Raw genomic sequence first — 15231 nt, 5'->3', positions numbered from 1 at the left:
CTAAAGCAGCGCAAATCAGCTTTCCATTTAAAACCATTCCATGGCTCCCCATTTTATTGTGTACAAGACAGCATCTTTCATCTTTTAGAAAGGCCTGGAGATACTACAAGCAACACCGCCAAAGAGCGGTTTCCCCGTCTACCTCTGTCCGCCTTGCTCACACCACTCCAATTCGTTCTTCATCTTGCTCCCCCATCTCACAGTCCAGCCTCTAACGTGGCTCCTTCCTGGGCTCAAACACCATCCTCTAAGACGAACCCCTTCACCTCCTTCAAGGCTGCTCCAATGTCAGCTTCTCAGCGGAGCCTGCCCTGAAGCCACCTTAACACTGACCTTAACCCTCCAGACCCTGACCCTTGTTCCCACAGGACACATTCCCCTCGAATACACTGCTAATATCCTCAGTTTACTGTGTCTGCTGCTCGGATGTCTATTCTAGCTATAATGCAAGCACTATTCATGCAACATCTCTTTTGCTCCTTCCTGCATTCCCAACACTGAGAACTCTGCTTGGCACAGAGCTGGTATGCAATGTATTGAATTAATGAAAATGAATTGGGACTTCCCTGGCTTCAACCTTCCCTGGGCTAACGGTTAAGACTCCGAGTTTTCAATGTTGGGGTCACAGGTTCGATCACTGTTTGGGAAACTAAGACCCCACATGCTGTGTAGTACAGAGGAATTTTTTAAGAAATGAATAAATGAAGCCATGAGCCCTACCAAGTTGACAATTTCTGGAGAGAAGACAGATACACAATATACCAGGTAATGATCAGTGCTGTCCCAGTTTGCTCCAGCTGCCATAACAAACCACTACAGACCAGGTAGCTTAAATGATTGAAACGTTATTTCTCAGTTTTGGAGGCTAAGAAGTTCAAGACTAAGGTTGTGGCCAATCTGATTTTGATGAGAGCTCTCTTTCCGGGTTGTAAACAGCTACTTTCCTCCTGGATCTTCACAGAGACAGAGAGAGGATGAAACCTCTCTGGTATTCTTCTGGTAACAGCACTAATCACCACATAAAGACCCCACCCTAATGACCTCATCTATCCATAATCCATAAAAAAAGAAGGGGACGACAGAGGACTGAAATGGTTGGATGGCATCACCGACTTGACGGACATGAGTTTGAGCAAGCTCTGGGAGTTGGTAATGGACAGGGAAGCCTGGCGTGCTGCAGTCCATGGGGTTGCAAAGAGTCAGACACGACTGAGCAACTGAGCTGAACTAATCCATAATTACCTCCCAAAGGCTCCACCTCCAAACACCATCACACTGGGAGTTAGTATTTCAACATATGTATTTTGCAGAAAGACATTCAGTCCACAAGTACCATAGACAATAGTAAGACTCAGGCATGGAAATGGGAGGAGGGGAGGTTGCTACTTTATGAGGCAGCCACCAAAGAAAAACAATAACAAATATAGCAACCACCACTTACATAGTCTCTACCACATCAGCTCTGTGCTAAGCACCTCACACCTCTTAATACAGTGGGGTCAGGAGTCGCTGTAGTATTTGCCTGTATTGCATCCATCTGTTCTCTGCCTCCTTGTGGGGACCACACTGTCCCTACTGTGTGACTTGAATAGAATGAAAACACCAGGAGAGCAAGGGTTTTTGTCTCTGCTTCTCTGCTGGACCTCCAGGAGCTAGAATAGTGCCTGCTGACAGGGCAACTGCCCAGTAAGTAAACAGCTCAGTCAGTCCATCTTAAACAGAGTAGCAAATGTTAAGGGCCAATGTACCAAGGAAAGGAGGACTTCCCTGTTGCTCAGTGGTAAAAGAATCCGCCTGCCAATGCAGGAGACACAGGCCCAATCCCTGAATCGGGAAGATCCCCTGGAGAAGGAAAAGGCAAACCCACTCCAGTATTCTTCCCTGGCAAATCCCATGAGCAGAGAGCCTGGCAGGCTACTGGCAAGCAATACAGTACACAGGGTGGCAGAGTCAGAGATGCCTTAGCAACTAAACAACAACAGCCAGGGAAAGACAGCCCTAAAGAATAACCAGTAAAAACAAGCGTTTTTCTGTCTTCCTCAAGAGCTTACTTCCTCTGTGCTAAGTGCAATTTTTTTTTTTTTTTTTGCATCATGCCTGAGAGGGAGACACTATTCCTCTCCCCGTGTAGCAGCTGAGAGCTGAAATAACCTGCAAAAGCAGGCTGCCAACTGAGGGGTACCCTCTGATTTCTGTCCTTTCTGAGACCTCTCCTGATTTCTTATCTTTCTTCTATTAGCCAGTGTTTCGTTCAGAGGCTTGCAAAGAACACTAGTAAAGTCACTGCACTTCATGATCTATGTAACCAGAATGTTACTGTTACACATTAAAATGTATTCAGAAACCACCAGCTCCAAGCAGCCACAGGAAGCAATAAAACCCAGTAATTGTCACAGTAATATTATCAGTTACCTTTTGCTGAGGGCTAAGCAGGAGCCCAGGAGCCCTGCTGAATGCCTGCCTGCTGGGCATCCTCTATTTCCTCCTCTCAGCCAGGGCAGAAGGTGGTGCTTTACCGTGCCCATCTTCCACGTGAGGAAACAGGCTCCCAGAGGTGACGTAACCTGCCCCACAGTAACCCAGGTCTGCACTACCCCTCAGCCATCCCAGCTGCCTTCCACTGCTTTCCAGCTTCCTTCCTTTCTTCAGAGTCTCCTCCCTCGGGGGGCAAACCCTTGGCCTCCCATCCTGATGGGCTGCTCCACATCTAAAGAAGACAATGACTTGAGGGATGGGCATGGCTTGTTTACTTAAAAATAAAGTAGTTCTTCGATAGCCACCTGCGAGCCAGTCTCAGGGCTGTGTGAGCCAGCAGATGAAACAGCGACCACCCCTCCCAGCCCATCCCTACTCCTTTGCTGCTCCCAAGAAGTTCATGGTCCAAGAGGGAGAAGAAACAGATAAACAGATATAACAGGGGCTCTGATTACCCACCGGGCACCAACTAAACAACACCACCCCTACTCCTTGCCTCCCCCCTTCAAAAAAAGGAAAAAAAAAAAGAGGAAGAGAAAATAAAAGAAAATTCAGAACTCTGAAATTAAAAAAATAACTGAGACCATTTGGGCCTCGTGACTGTGAATCTTGTGTTTATGGGCTGGCATTGTTTTTGTTTTTCAGGACACGGTTGGGACGATACAATCTTTGTGTTGTTAGGGTGGTTACAGGACCAAAACACACCCAAGAGAGAGGAAGGTACTCCGGATCGGTTGGTTGGGGGGCGGGGGTGGGGGGAGCAGGTCGTGGAGGTGGAGGGTCTGGATCATTTGCAGAAACAGCTCTATCTCCCATCTGCTGTGAATGTTGTTAGTAATAAATGCTGGTCACAGAGCCAGGCCGGACACCTGGATACAGCTTTCTGCAAAAGCCCATAGATTCTGAGCCAAGACGGAGGCTGTCCCCTGGCCCCAGAGGTCCCCAGACTCTCCAGTTTAGAATTTTCTGAGCACTGAAGCCCCATTCTCGTGGCTTCTTGACCCCAACCAGGCCAGCAGTCAGGGCAGGTGGGGTCTTCACACGAGGTGTGGGGTTTTCCTTTGTGCCTGGGCAAGGAGGGATGACTGGAGAATGAGCTTGACCTTCCCACTCCAGGCGGAGCAGCACCTTTGTCTGTCTTTAGTTTCATTGCCCTCTGACTTCTATGAGTGAGCCTGGGGAGTCAGATGGCCAGTGCAAATCCGGGTGTCTCTGCCACTCTGTGGCTGTATGACCTGAAGGTGCGGGGTGGGGTGGGGGGATCCTTAATCTGACCTGTGGGCTCCCCATCTGCAAAACAGTGATGACAACAATAATTCTACCTTCCCAGGTAGCTAGCCAGGTGGCCAATGCCGGGGACCCGGGTTCAATCCCTGGGTCCCTGAAGAAGGAAATGGCAACCCACTCCAGTGGGTTGAAATCCCATGGACAGAGGAGCCTGGCGGGCTAGAGTCCATGGGGTCGCAAAGACTTTCGACTTGGCAATTAAACAACAGCACAATAGCTGGGAGATTATATGAAATAACAAATATAAAGCATTTCAAGGCTGGCCCACAGTAAGAACTCCATCACTGCTGGACACTTTATTGTAACTGCCGTGGTGAGGCTATAGGAAGCATAAAATGGGAAGAACAGCTTGGCCTGATATAAGATTTCAGTGTTATTACAAAAACTACTACTATTATCAGGAATTCCCTGTCAGTACAGTGGTTCAGACTCCATGCTTCCACTGTAAGGGGCAAGGATTCCATCCCTGGTGGAGGAATTAAGATCCTGCATGCCACGTGGCATGGCAAAAAAAAAAAAACGGGGTGGGGAGGGGAAGAAAGAAACTACTACACTACCATTATGATCATTTACTATTATTGTTATTAGAGTCTTAGATTAGCTGGAACCCGAAAAATAGAAGAGACAGAGGCAGAGTCGATCAAAGGACCCATCTTGGTAGTGCCTCCTGTAAGGCCTCAAACCCCTGACGTTTTTTGGGAAAGGGTAGAAATGACCATCAACAGGGCTCATCCATGTTCAAAATTATCCCATTTTGGGTCAGGAGTCCCCCCACTGACCCAGGGTATGTGCAGGAACAATCCTGGTTTCTTAAAGAGATCACAAACCTGCATCCAGAGGTTTGTCTTTTTTTTTCTTTTTTTAAGGGGGCAGGTGGGGAGAACACCATGTCCACAGCCAAAGAGGACAGGAAATACTAAAGAAAAAGCTTGAGCATCCAGAGGCCATCTGACACCCAAAGCACAGAGGGAAGCGCAGCCATTAGCAGGCACAAGGCTACCTCGCCGAGGAACATGGACCAGCAACCATCCAAGGTCCTTGCTCCCACAGGAAAGGCTCAACCACCAGCCATGGGTATCACCACTTTCAGGGAAACTCACACAAAGAGGAGTAAATATCATCCCGGAGGCTCTTTCGTTGAGCAGAGAAAAAAACGTCCCTCCCAGTCAGGCAAAAAGCCCTGGGACACAGGCTCTGAAACCCAGCCTGCCTGCTTGCCTGCCATTTAGGAGGAAAAGAAAAAGCTAAAGCACAAGAGATCAGCTGAATGTGGCTGGTGAGAATTTACCCAGTTTTTAGATCAGCAAACTCACAAATCAGTTTCGGGGGATAGGGTCTGTCTGCTATTTCAGAATCGAGAAGAACTCCCTCTTTCCAGCCCAGAAAAGCTCTAGTCCCAAGCAGAAAGGGCAAGCCCAGACAGCATGCGCCCAGGGGTGGGAGGGAATCAATCAGAAAAAGAAACTGATTTCTTCTCCTTTTCAAGAGAAGCCTGGATGATGCAAAATTTTGCACTCAAAGTCAGTAAAGCAACAACAATAAAAAGTTACCCTTCACCAGGCAAAACAAAAATGACCGCAGAACAAATCCCGCCCCCTGCCTCGGGAATTCACTGGGGACAGCATTATGATCCGCCCAGGACCTTCTCGGCCTTGCCATCACCAGACCCATCCATGGAATCCCAGTCCTGCCGTACCAAGGCCTCAGACCACGAGGTACTCCTCACCTCCAGGATGTAATTGCTCCCAAAGAGTGGCGATCAGGCCAGGAGGCTCTTGCCCAGGCCAGCCACTCTGTGCTTGTTCTGCTGCTGCTTCCAGGAAGGTTTTTCTCCTAATAAATCTTTCAGGAAGTCCCACTGAGTGTTCAGAGGATCCATCCAACACCCTCCTTCATTGGTTAAAGCTTGAGACAGATTCGTTGTGATCACAGGACTGTGTCAGATGAACAAGCCTGAACTTGTCACTTCCAGTATGCAAAAGAGGGCTGCAACATCCTATAACAAACAGCGCAGCAGACACAGTCCCTACCTCCTCAGAGCCTCCGCGCACCCACCACACACAAACACACGTTTCTTCCCGCTTTGCTCCAACAACTACGCAGCTCCAGGCGCCAGGACGCAAAGTGGTGGGGGAGGGGAGGGGGGGATGCGAGAGGGGCCGCCAGCCTCCCTTTGGAAAACAGAAGACGGAAAAGAAACACCCAAATGTCCCCAAAACCCCTCACTTAGGGATTTCCTCTCTTCTCTCATCTTACAGACGGGCCTGAAGTCAGGGGCTCAAATGAACAGAATATTCCATGCCTGCCAACTCTCGGGAAAATACCTGCACACCAACCACATGCACCCTCATGGTCGCCCTTCCCGAAAGTCTAGGCTTGCTTGGACCACAAACGCTGGCATAAATAAAAGCACATTAGCCTCGGGAGGGTAAACCTAAATAAACCAACAATCCATACAAATAGAATTACCAGGATGAGGGGGGGGGGGGCACCCGGAAAATCAGTAAATGCAAGGCACAAGAAGAGAAAGTTTCCAAAACCAGAGTTGCTGAGTTTTCGGAAATCACCTTGTTGGGGAGTTGGGGCGGGGTGGGGCGGGGGGAGATGGGCAAAGAATGGAGGGTGTATCAAATGGTTCACAGGCTTCTCAATTAGCAAAGGGGCCTCCCGACCTTGTCTGCGAATCCTAATCAGTACTGATCGGAGGGGGTCTATATTTGGAGGTTATAATAAATACTTTTCATCAAGACCACAAATCCGGAATTATCTCTCTGCAAGGGCTATTTGATGTCACCCTCTTCCCCTCCCCCCGCCCCCAAACGCCCCAAACTCGCTGCCAGTCTAGAGTCTGGAGATGAGCAAAGTGCACGGTTAACAAACATATTGGGATCTGAAAGCTCTTTCCGTCGGTCCAGCTGCCCACCGCGCATCCCTCCCCGCAAGGCCAAGGCTGCCGACTCTCCCGAAAGGCGGAGGACAAAATTGTAACTTACTGAAAGGTGTCTCCCACCGTGTCTCCGCAGGTCACCGGGACCGCCAACATCCTTTCCGCGTGGAAATCCACTCGAGGGGGTCCGGGGCGGGGGCGTGCCGGGGCTCATCCTCGCTCGCGGCCCCTCGCCCTTCCCCCGGGCCCCGCCGCCCGGAGTCCGCCCGGCCCGCGGGCCCATGTGCTCGGCGGCCGCACGCGCTCTGCCCGCTGGAGCGCGGGGCTGGCGGGCGGCCCCTGACGTCACGGCGGCTCGCGCTCCGGGCCGCGGGGGAGGGGAAAGCGCGCGCCGCCCGGCCGGCCGCGTGCGTCCTCTGCCCCTGCTCGGCCGGCGCCCTCCGGCTCCCCGCCGCCTTGCCTGCAGCCCCGGGAGCCCCTCCGCCCGCGGGCGGAGCAGCCCCGGGCATCCAGCCGCGGAGGGCCGCGCGCGGAGGCGGGGAGGGCCTGGGCCGCCGGGGGCCCCGATGGCGCGGGGGAGGGCGCGCTGCGCACCGGGATGGGGGGTCCTGGGTGCGTTCGCACCGCGGCCCGGGGAGAGTCAGCTCGAACTCGATGATGGTGCCCATTCACTTGTGCGTGGCGGTTTCAGCTGCCCTCCTCCCCACACCTCCACACCCTCCCCCCCCCCGCTCCCGCCGGCGTCCTGGAGTCTTCCCACTTGCCAGATGTGGAAGGCGAGTTTAGGGAAATAAGATGGACCGAGATGCTCTAAGATGGGAGCTCTCCGCGCAGCAGACCCTGGCTTAGTTCCATCTCTAGAAACCCGAGCGCCTTCTTGGGTACCACCAGCATCTGCTGGCCTGGTAAGAGAGGCGCACACACCTTCTCACCCTTCTTACCTCCTTCGACGTCTCCAGCTGCCCCCGAGGGCTGAGGTTGGCACATCCGTGCAGAGGGCGTCTGTCTACACAGCTGCCTCCCCTCGGGTGTATTAAACTACCACCCCCCCCGTGAATGTCCAGTTCCCCGCCCCCTCCCCGCCTGAAGGAAAGAGAGAGCGCTGGCCTCCTGCAGGGAAAGCATTTATCTTGCTTTCTCTACAAAAGCCCTGGACTGGACCGAAGCGAGGAGCTGCCTCCAGTTCACTCCATCATCTCATGAGCCCTTAAGGGAAACAGGCGCCCTGCTAGGCGATTGGGAGGAGCGACTGAAAGACGAGTTAGATACAAACCCTAGAAGGAGGTCACAGCCCGGTGAAAAGATGGACACGCAAGTGGGTGATTTGAGAATTATGGAAGCGAAGACTGTCCCTTTCTCCCCGACCCAGTGCGCTACCCTCCCTTTCATTCCAGCCCACCCAGCAGCCTTCGACCCAACCTTCCCGCTCTGTTCTATTCAGTTTCTCCTATTCCAAGGGCTTCTTCCTGACTTGACTGGTTCCCCGCTCTTGGAAAAAAAAAAAAAGCAAAACTTCAGGTGATGCTCCTTGTACCATCTGAAACACAGATTCATTTATAATCACTGAACGCTTGTTTTGTGCCTGGTCTTGGAGTTCTGATGGTCAGACCTCAGCATCTGCATAAGGCACTGTCAGAACTGTGAGAACAGCCCGTTGGCTGCTTAAAGTTCTCCCTGGAACCGACCTCTGTCATCCCCAGGGAAGCTGGCCCGCCTCCTGTTCGGTATCTGGTATCTGCAGGCCAGGTGAGGCCAGGCTTCCAATGACAATTCCATTCTCTCAGACGGTAGGTTGGCTACTGTATCCTTCCTGTTGGCTGTCTGCCCTGGGGCCTCTCTGGGCTGAAAAGACACTTTGACCCAGGACTCACTAAACGTTGACCTTGACTTTGCTTGCTCTCTTTGGATCCCTGAAATATTCATCTTAAATTCACATTTTTCCGTTTTTTAAAATTCCTCTTTAAAATAAAAAAATTTTTTTTCAGAAGAAATGCAAAGAAAATATCTTACTATTCCTACCATCCAAAATTAACTAAAATGACATTTTGGTATACCTACTTCCAATTGTTTTTTAAAACTTGTTCTCTTCTTGCATAAGGGATACAGTACAAGTACATTGTAAAAAAATTAAAACTGCACAAGAAAGTATAGAAAATAAAGGGAAGTAAAAATTTTATCAGCCAGAAATACTTTCCATAAATATTCTATAAATCCAAGACATCTTTTTAGTCATACTTATTTATGTATCCAGGTAGATGGATAGCTAGATGCAGGATTGACAGACAGGAAAAAATATATTGATTTTGAAATCTTAATACTGTGTAGTTGCTATTTTTAAATTTAAGGCATTTCACTTTCTTTGAATAGAAGACAAGGAAGCCAACAAGAAGTTAAGGAATTGTTAAACTTTAAATCTTTCCTTACCATGTGAGAGATATCACTTCCTAAATAATTTGGCATGTGGTCAGATGAACAAAAGGAGAGTGAAGTCATGATGTTTTCTTTGTAGGTCTCTCCATATAATTATTTATGAGTAGGTATTTCTCCAAAGATGACATACAAATAGCCAACAGACATATTAAAAGATGTTGATTATAAATTTCTCTTAGCAGGCAATACCTTGCTCCCACCTGCCCTTACTTCACCTCTTTTATCTCTTAATTTTCTTAATGTTTTTAAATTGCCATGCTCCATTCCATAACTGAAATTCCCATGGTTAGTTAATACTGGGTCTATAATTACATAATTTCATGCTCATGGTCAGTTCTTCCCTTTTCCTTCTTTCTTTAAAAATTTTATTTATTTATTTATTTACTTATTGTTTTTTTGGCTGCATCTCTTGCATGCATAATCTTAAGTTTCCCAACCAGGGATTGAACTGGAGCCCACGGCATTAGACGGATGCAATCTTAACCACTGGACTGCCAGGAAAGTCCCAATCCTTCCCTTTACTACATCTGCTTCCTTATCTGCAAAATCCACCCATTCACTTATCACACATTTGGAACCCCAGTTGAGTATCAGGCACGAACTAGTCCCCTAGACTCTGTGGCAATAAGACAGACAAGAACCCTGTTCTTGAGCACCTTTCATTCTAGTGAGAAAGGCCAGACAAATAAGCCAACAGGCAAGTGAATTTCAACAGCAACACTACCAAGATGGGTAAATCTGGATGAAGAGCTAGAGTGGTTGGGGGCAGGCGAGCAACTGACTCCAGACAGTATCAGCAAGAAGGAGCCAGTTGTGCAGACTGACAAGAGAGTGTTCCAGGCCAACGGAACCACAAGGGTCAAGCCTGGAGGCACATGAAAGCAAGATCATCAATCATTCCACAAAGGCATATGGAGTCAGACCGGCAAACAGTTGCAGACATCATTTTCTTTTGGGGCAGGAATCACGTGCGTTCAGCTCCCCATTTCACCCCCAGCACCAATTCAGTGAATATACGTAGAAGCTATAAGTGAATGACTGAACGGACACCCTGGATCCTGTGGTAGCAGAATGAGGGTGGAAAAGTGCCAGGTGCAGTGGAAACACAGAGAAAGGCATCTGTTTGGCACAGGCCAAGAAGAATCCCCAGGGGAAGTGGAGACTGCAGCTTGAAAAATAGCTTGGACAGAGAGGAGAGTAGGGTGTTTGAGCAAAAGGAATGTGCATCCTTTTAGAGTCTGACAAACTTTGAGTGGTCTGGTATCGCTGGAGTATGAAATCACTGTTGGAAAAGTGAAGAAAGGGTAATTGGGTCAGAGGAAGGTAGATCAGATTCTGAGAGACCTTGAGGTCCAAGTATTCTCGCCTTTGGCTTAAAGAAAGGAAGATGCCACTCAGGACCTGGGTGAGAAACAGTGAGAGCCTGGACCAGAGGAAGGCTGCCTTAGGAAGGAGGAGAAACAGGTAAATGCTTAGGAAAACACATTCACCCAGTAAATCTGGGGAAGAGAGGGGAAGACGCAAGGGTAAGTGCCAGATTTGGGATTTCAGAAATGGTGGGTGGGCGAAGTGTCACTCTTTGGGTGGGAACTCACTGGAAGATGCAGGCCTGGGTGGGGGAAGGGATGCCTCCATTGTGGACTGCGAGGGTTTCACAAACCTTTGGTCCTTCCAGGTGAAGCCTGGGAGGCAGGTGGCTCTCAGTGCCCTATATTCATGGGTAGTGGATGCCCAGAGCAGGACTGAGCCCAGGCAGGAAATGTTAAGGGAGGGGCCAAGGGTCACACTCAGAGGAACGAACGTTTATGGGGCAGAAAGAGGAGGTGCTGGTGTTCAGTTGCTCTGTCGTGTCTGACTCTGCTATGGATTGTAGCCCACCAGACTCCTCTGTCCATAGGATTTTCCAGGCTAGAATATGGGAAAGGGTTGCCATTTCCTTCTCCAGGGGATCTTCCCAACCCAGGATTTGAATCTCAGTTTCCTGCACCTTTTGCCTTGGCAGACAGATTCTTTATCATTGAGCTGCTTGGGAAGCCCCAGAAAGAGAAGGAAGCTGCTTGTATTCAGAATGCTCTCTGTAAACCTATGGTCCTTTGCTTTCTGCCTGAACTCACAGGCCTGAATGGCAATGAGAACAGGCCCCATCACTTGCTGGGGTACGGAACCTCCATCTTCTCCTCTTCCCAAGGCTTATCAGGTGATTACAGCCTAGAGGTTCACCCACCCATCTTTCCTGATGCTCACAGCCATGGATATGGAAGAGGCTTCTATCTCTCCCTCTTGGATTCTGCAGCCTAGCCGGTCCCTCTGCCTTCCAATCGCTCCTCTCTGATAGCCTCTAAGTAGTCTCTCCAGGGAATACCCTGGCAGTCCAGTGATCAGAGCTCTGTATTCTTATTGCTGAGAGCCTGGTTTCAATTCTTGGTCAAGGAACTAAGATCCTGCAAGCCTCAAGGTGCAGCCAAAAAAAAAAAAAAAGGTAGTTTCTGCAGATTCACCTTAAGAAGAAGCAAGTTTCTTCCCTCCACTGTCCCCAGCCTGCTACCCCCCACCAGTCATCTATTCTCTAACTGTCTCATCTCCTTCGCTTTTGCTTTCTTCTAGAATATCTTTCATTAGGGGTCACCTGTGCTTTTTCGTGGATTGGTCCCAGCATCTCCTCTTCCACGAGCAATTCAGAGAATACCCGAGACTACACCTTCTTCTCCTGGTCAGACTCATGGTCACGTTCTCACCAGCCCTGCTTGGCAATCTCTAGGAGTTACTGAGTCCACCTCACCTCCCTCTTCAGCCTCTGAATAGCCCTTGGGCAGAGACTTTGCCACAACTCTCATTCATTGAGTCAGTCAGGCAAGCTGAGACCCAGAGAGCTCACTGGTCTTGACCAAGGTCAAGTCAAGCTTGTGGCTGCGCCAGGACCGGGACACCAAGTCAACTGGCCTAGGTGGCCAACAGCTCATCTGCCTCCAGGTGAAATGAAACCGGGTCAGGTTGTATTTTGGGCACAAAGAAAAGAGAAAGTGAGCTCTCAATGCATGGACACTTCTGGACCATACAGATCAGCCTGTCACCATCCCACCGAGGGCACTGGGAAAACATTGATGTCAGGAAGATCTGAATTTGAATCCAAAAGCTATCAGATGACTCTTAGTGAGTTACTTCATCAAAGTCTCAGATTTGAAAAGTTTGATTATTTTAATTGTGGTAAAGTAAACATAACATGCCTGCAATGCAGTAGACCAGGGTTTGATCCCTGGGTTGGAAAGATGCCCTGCAGAAGGAAAAGGCAACCTACTGTAGTATTCTTTCCTGGGAAATGCCATGGACAGAGGAGCCTGGCAGGTTACAGTACATGGGGTCTCAAGAGTCAGACACAACTTTGTGACTGAGTCACCACCAAACATGACATTAAAGCACCATTTTAACCATTTTAAAAATGTATAATTTACATTGACTTCCTGGTCCCCCCACCCCCAGTTCTATCCCCTGGCAACCACCATTCTACTTTTTATCTCTACATATTTGACTATACTGAGCATCTCAAATAAGTGGAATCATACAGTATTTTGGGCTTCCCTGATAGCTCAGCTGGTCAAGAATCTGCCTGCAATGCAGGAGACCCCAGTTCCATTCCTGGGTTGGAAAGATCCCCTGGAGAGGGGATAAGCTACCCACTCCAGTATTCTTGGGCTTCCCTTGTGACTCAGCTGGTAAAGAATCCGCCTGCAATGCAGGAGACCTGGGTTCAATCCCTGGGTTGGGAAGATCCCCTGGAGAAGGGAAAGGCTACCCACTCCAGTATTCTGACCTGGAGAATTCCATGGACTGTATAGTCCATTGGGTTACAAAGAGTAGGACTGAAGTGACTTTCACTTATGCAGTATTTATCCCTTGTGACTGGTTTATTTCATCTTAGCATAATGTCTCCAAGGTTCATCTATGTTGCAGCATGTTTCAGAATGTCCATCCTTTCTTAGGCTGAATTATATTCCATTCTCTGTATATGCCACATTTTGTCAAACCATCCATCAGTCTATGGACACGTGGCTTGCTTCCACCATTTGACAATTGTGAATAATGCTGCTATGAACATGAGTATATAAATAGTTCTTCAAGATCCTGCCTTCAATTATTTTGGGGATATACCCAGAAGTGGATTGCTATATCATATTGCAACTCTAGTTCTAAATGCTTTAGGACTCACCAGATGGTTCAGATGGTTTTTGTTTTTGTTTTTTGTTGTTGTTTTAAATTATTTGTTTGGCTGCACCGGGTCTTAGCTGTGGCACGCAGGCTCTTTGATCTTCGTTGCCCCATGTGGGATCTTTAGTTGTGGCATGAGAACTCTTAGTGCAGCATGTGGGATCTAGTTCCTGACCAAGGATGGAGCCTGGGCCCCCTGCATTGGGAGTGCAGAGTCTTTGCCACTAGACAATCAGGGAAGTCCCTGGTTCAGATGTTTTAAATAAGCTTTTTATTTTGGAATAACTTTAGATTTTCAGAAAAGTTGAAAGATAGTATAGAGCTTTCTCTTACATCTGTTACCCAAGTCTCATTTTTATTTGGCCACATTTAGTTCCCTGTCCTTGGCAGTGAAAGTACAGAGTCCTAACCACTGGACTGCCAGGGCATTCCCAGGCTCCATTATTATTAACATGTTACATTACCATGGTACACTAGTCAAAACTGAGAAACCAACCTCTGCACTGAGAAACCAAAACTGAGAAATGCCAGGATTTATGTAGGTTTCACCAGTTTTCCCATTAATATCCTTTTCTCATTCAAGGATCCCATCTACAATATAACATTATATTTAGTCAGTATGTCTCCTTAGTCTTTTCTGGTCTGATCCTTAGACTTTCCTTGTTACTCATGGATTTGTCAGTTTTGATAATTGGTCAGATATTGTATTCTTGCCTGGGAAATCTCACAGATAGAAGAGACTGACCGGGCTGCAGTCCAAGGGGTCACAAAAGAGTCAGACATGGCTTATTGCCTAAACATCAACAACATTATATGAAATATCTTTCATATGGAGTTTGTCTGATGTTTTTCTAATGATTAAGTCTTAGCATTAATACTTTCATCAGTTAAAAAAAAAAAAAGGACATAACTATTTCACAGGTTATATGTAATTAAATGAGCTATTGTAGTTTAAGATTTTGTCTCTCCAACATTGATTCCTGGATTGCCTGATATGCTAAGTCAAGCTATTTTTTGAGAATATTATGAACTTTGATCAAAACTGATCATTTAGTTGCATTTAAGTCAGTAGTTTAAAACCCTTCTTATCAGGGAAATGCAAATCAAAATCACAATGAGCTACCACCTCACACCTGTCAGAATGGCTATCGTAAAAAAGATAAGAAAAAAAAAAGATAACTGATAACAAATGCTGGGAAGGATGTGGAGAAAACAGAACCCTTATGCACTGTAATGCTAAGACTTAATTAAGCAAGCTCTGAGAGTTGGTGATGGACAGGGAAGCCTGGCACACTGCAGTCCACGGGGTTGCAAAGAACTGGACGTAACTGAGCAACTGAACTGAACTGAATGCACCGTTATAAAAACGTAAATTAGTTTGGCTATTAAGAAAAATAGTATAGAGTTTCCTCCAAAAAAATTAAAAATGGAAGTTCTGTATAACCCAAAAATCCCACTTCTGAGTATACATCCAAAGGAAATGAAAACAGGATGTTGAAAAGATATCTACGCTCTCATGTTCATAGCAGCATTGTTCACAATAGCCAAAATATGGAAACAACTTGTGTCCATCAAAGGACAAATGTATAAAGATGTAGATATACCCAATGGAATATTGTTCAATCATAAGAAAGAAAGAAACTCTGTTATTTGCAACAACATGCATGGACCTTAGAGGTGTTATGCTAAGTGAGGTGCATCAGATAGAAAAAGGCAACTGTTGTTACATTCATAGAATCTAAAAATATGAACTTATAGAATCTGGTGGTCCAATGGTACTTACTAGGGGCTGAGAGATGGGAGAATTGGGAAGATTTTGTCAAGGGATCAAAACTCAGCATTTAAAAGATGAATTAGTTCTGGAGATCTACCCACAGTATGGTAACTATAGTTAACAATACTGTACTGTGTGTTTGAAAGTTGCTAAGAGATAGATCTTAAATGTTCTA

General features: G+C 47.5%; 1 protein-coding gene across 1 annotated transcript in view; it reads right to left on the bottom strand.

Moving 5' to 3' along the window:
• The window catches only part of LOC122450922 (collagen alpha-1(III) chain-like), a 60500-nt gene extending 52864 nt beyond the window's left edge, over nucleotides 1–7636 (bottom strand). Inside the window, exons 1-2 of the mRNA XM_043483316.1 lie at nucleotides 7515–7636; nucleotides 6756–7257 (exon numbers count right to left, since the gene is read on the bottom strand). Of these exons, the coding sequence (XP_043339251.1) occupies nucleotides 6756–7257; nucleotides 7515–7636 (624 nt within the window). The remainder of the gene's footprint in view (nucleotides 1–6755; nucleotides 7258–7514) is intronic.
• Between the last annotated feature and the right edge of the window lie 7595 nt (nucleotides 7637–15231).

This window comes from Cervus canadensis, chromosome 12 (genome assembly GCF_019320065.1).
Source record: "Cervus canadensis isolate Bull #8, Minnesota chromosome 12, ASM1932006v1, whole genome shotgun sequence".
Classification (NCBI taxonomy): domain Eukaryota; kingdom Metazoa; phylum Chordata; class Mammalia; order Artiodactyla; family Cervidae; genus Cervus; species Cervus canadensis.
Note: the sequence above shows the minus strand (reverse complement) of the source record. Positions and strands in the feature narration are given on the sequence as shown.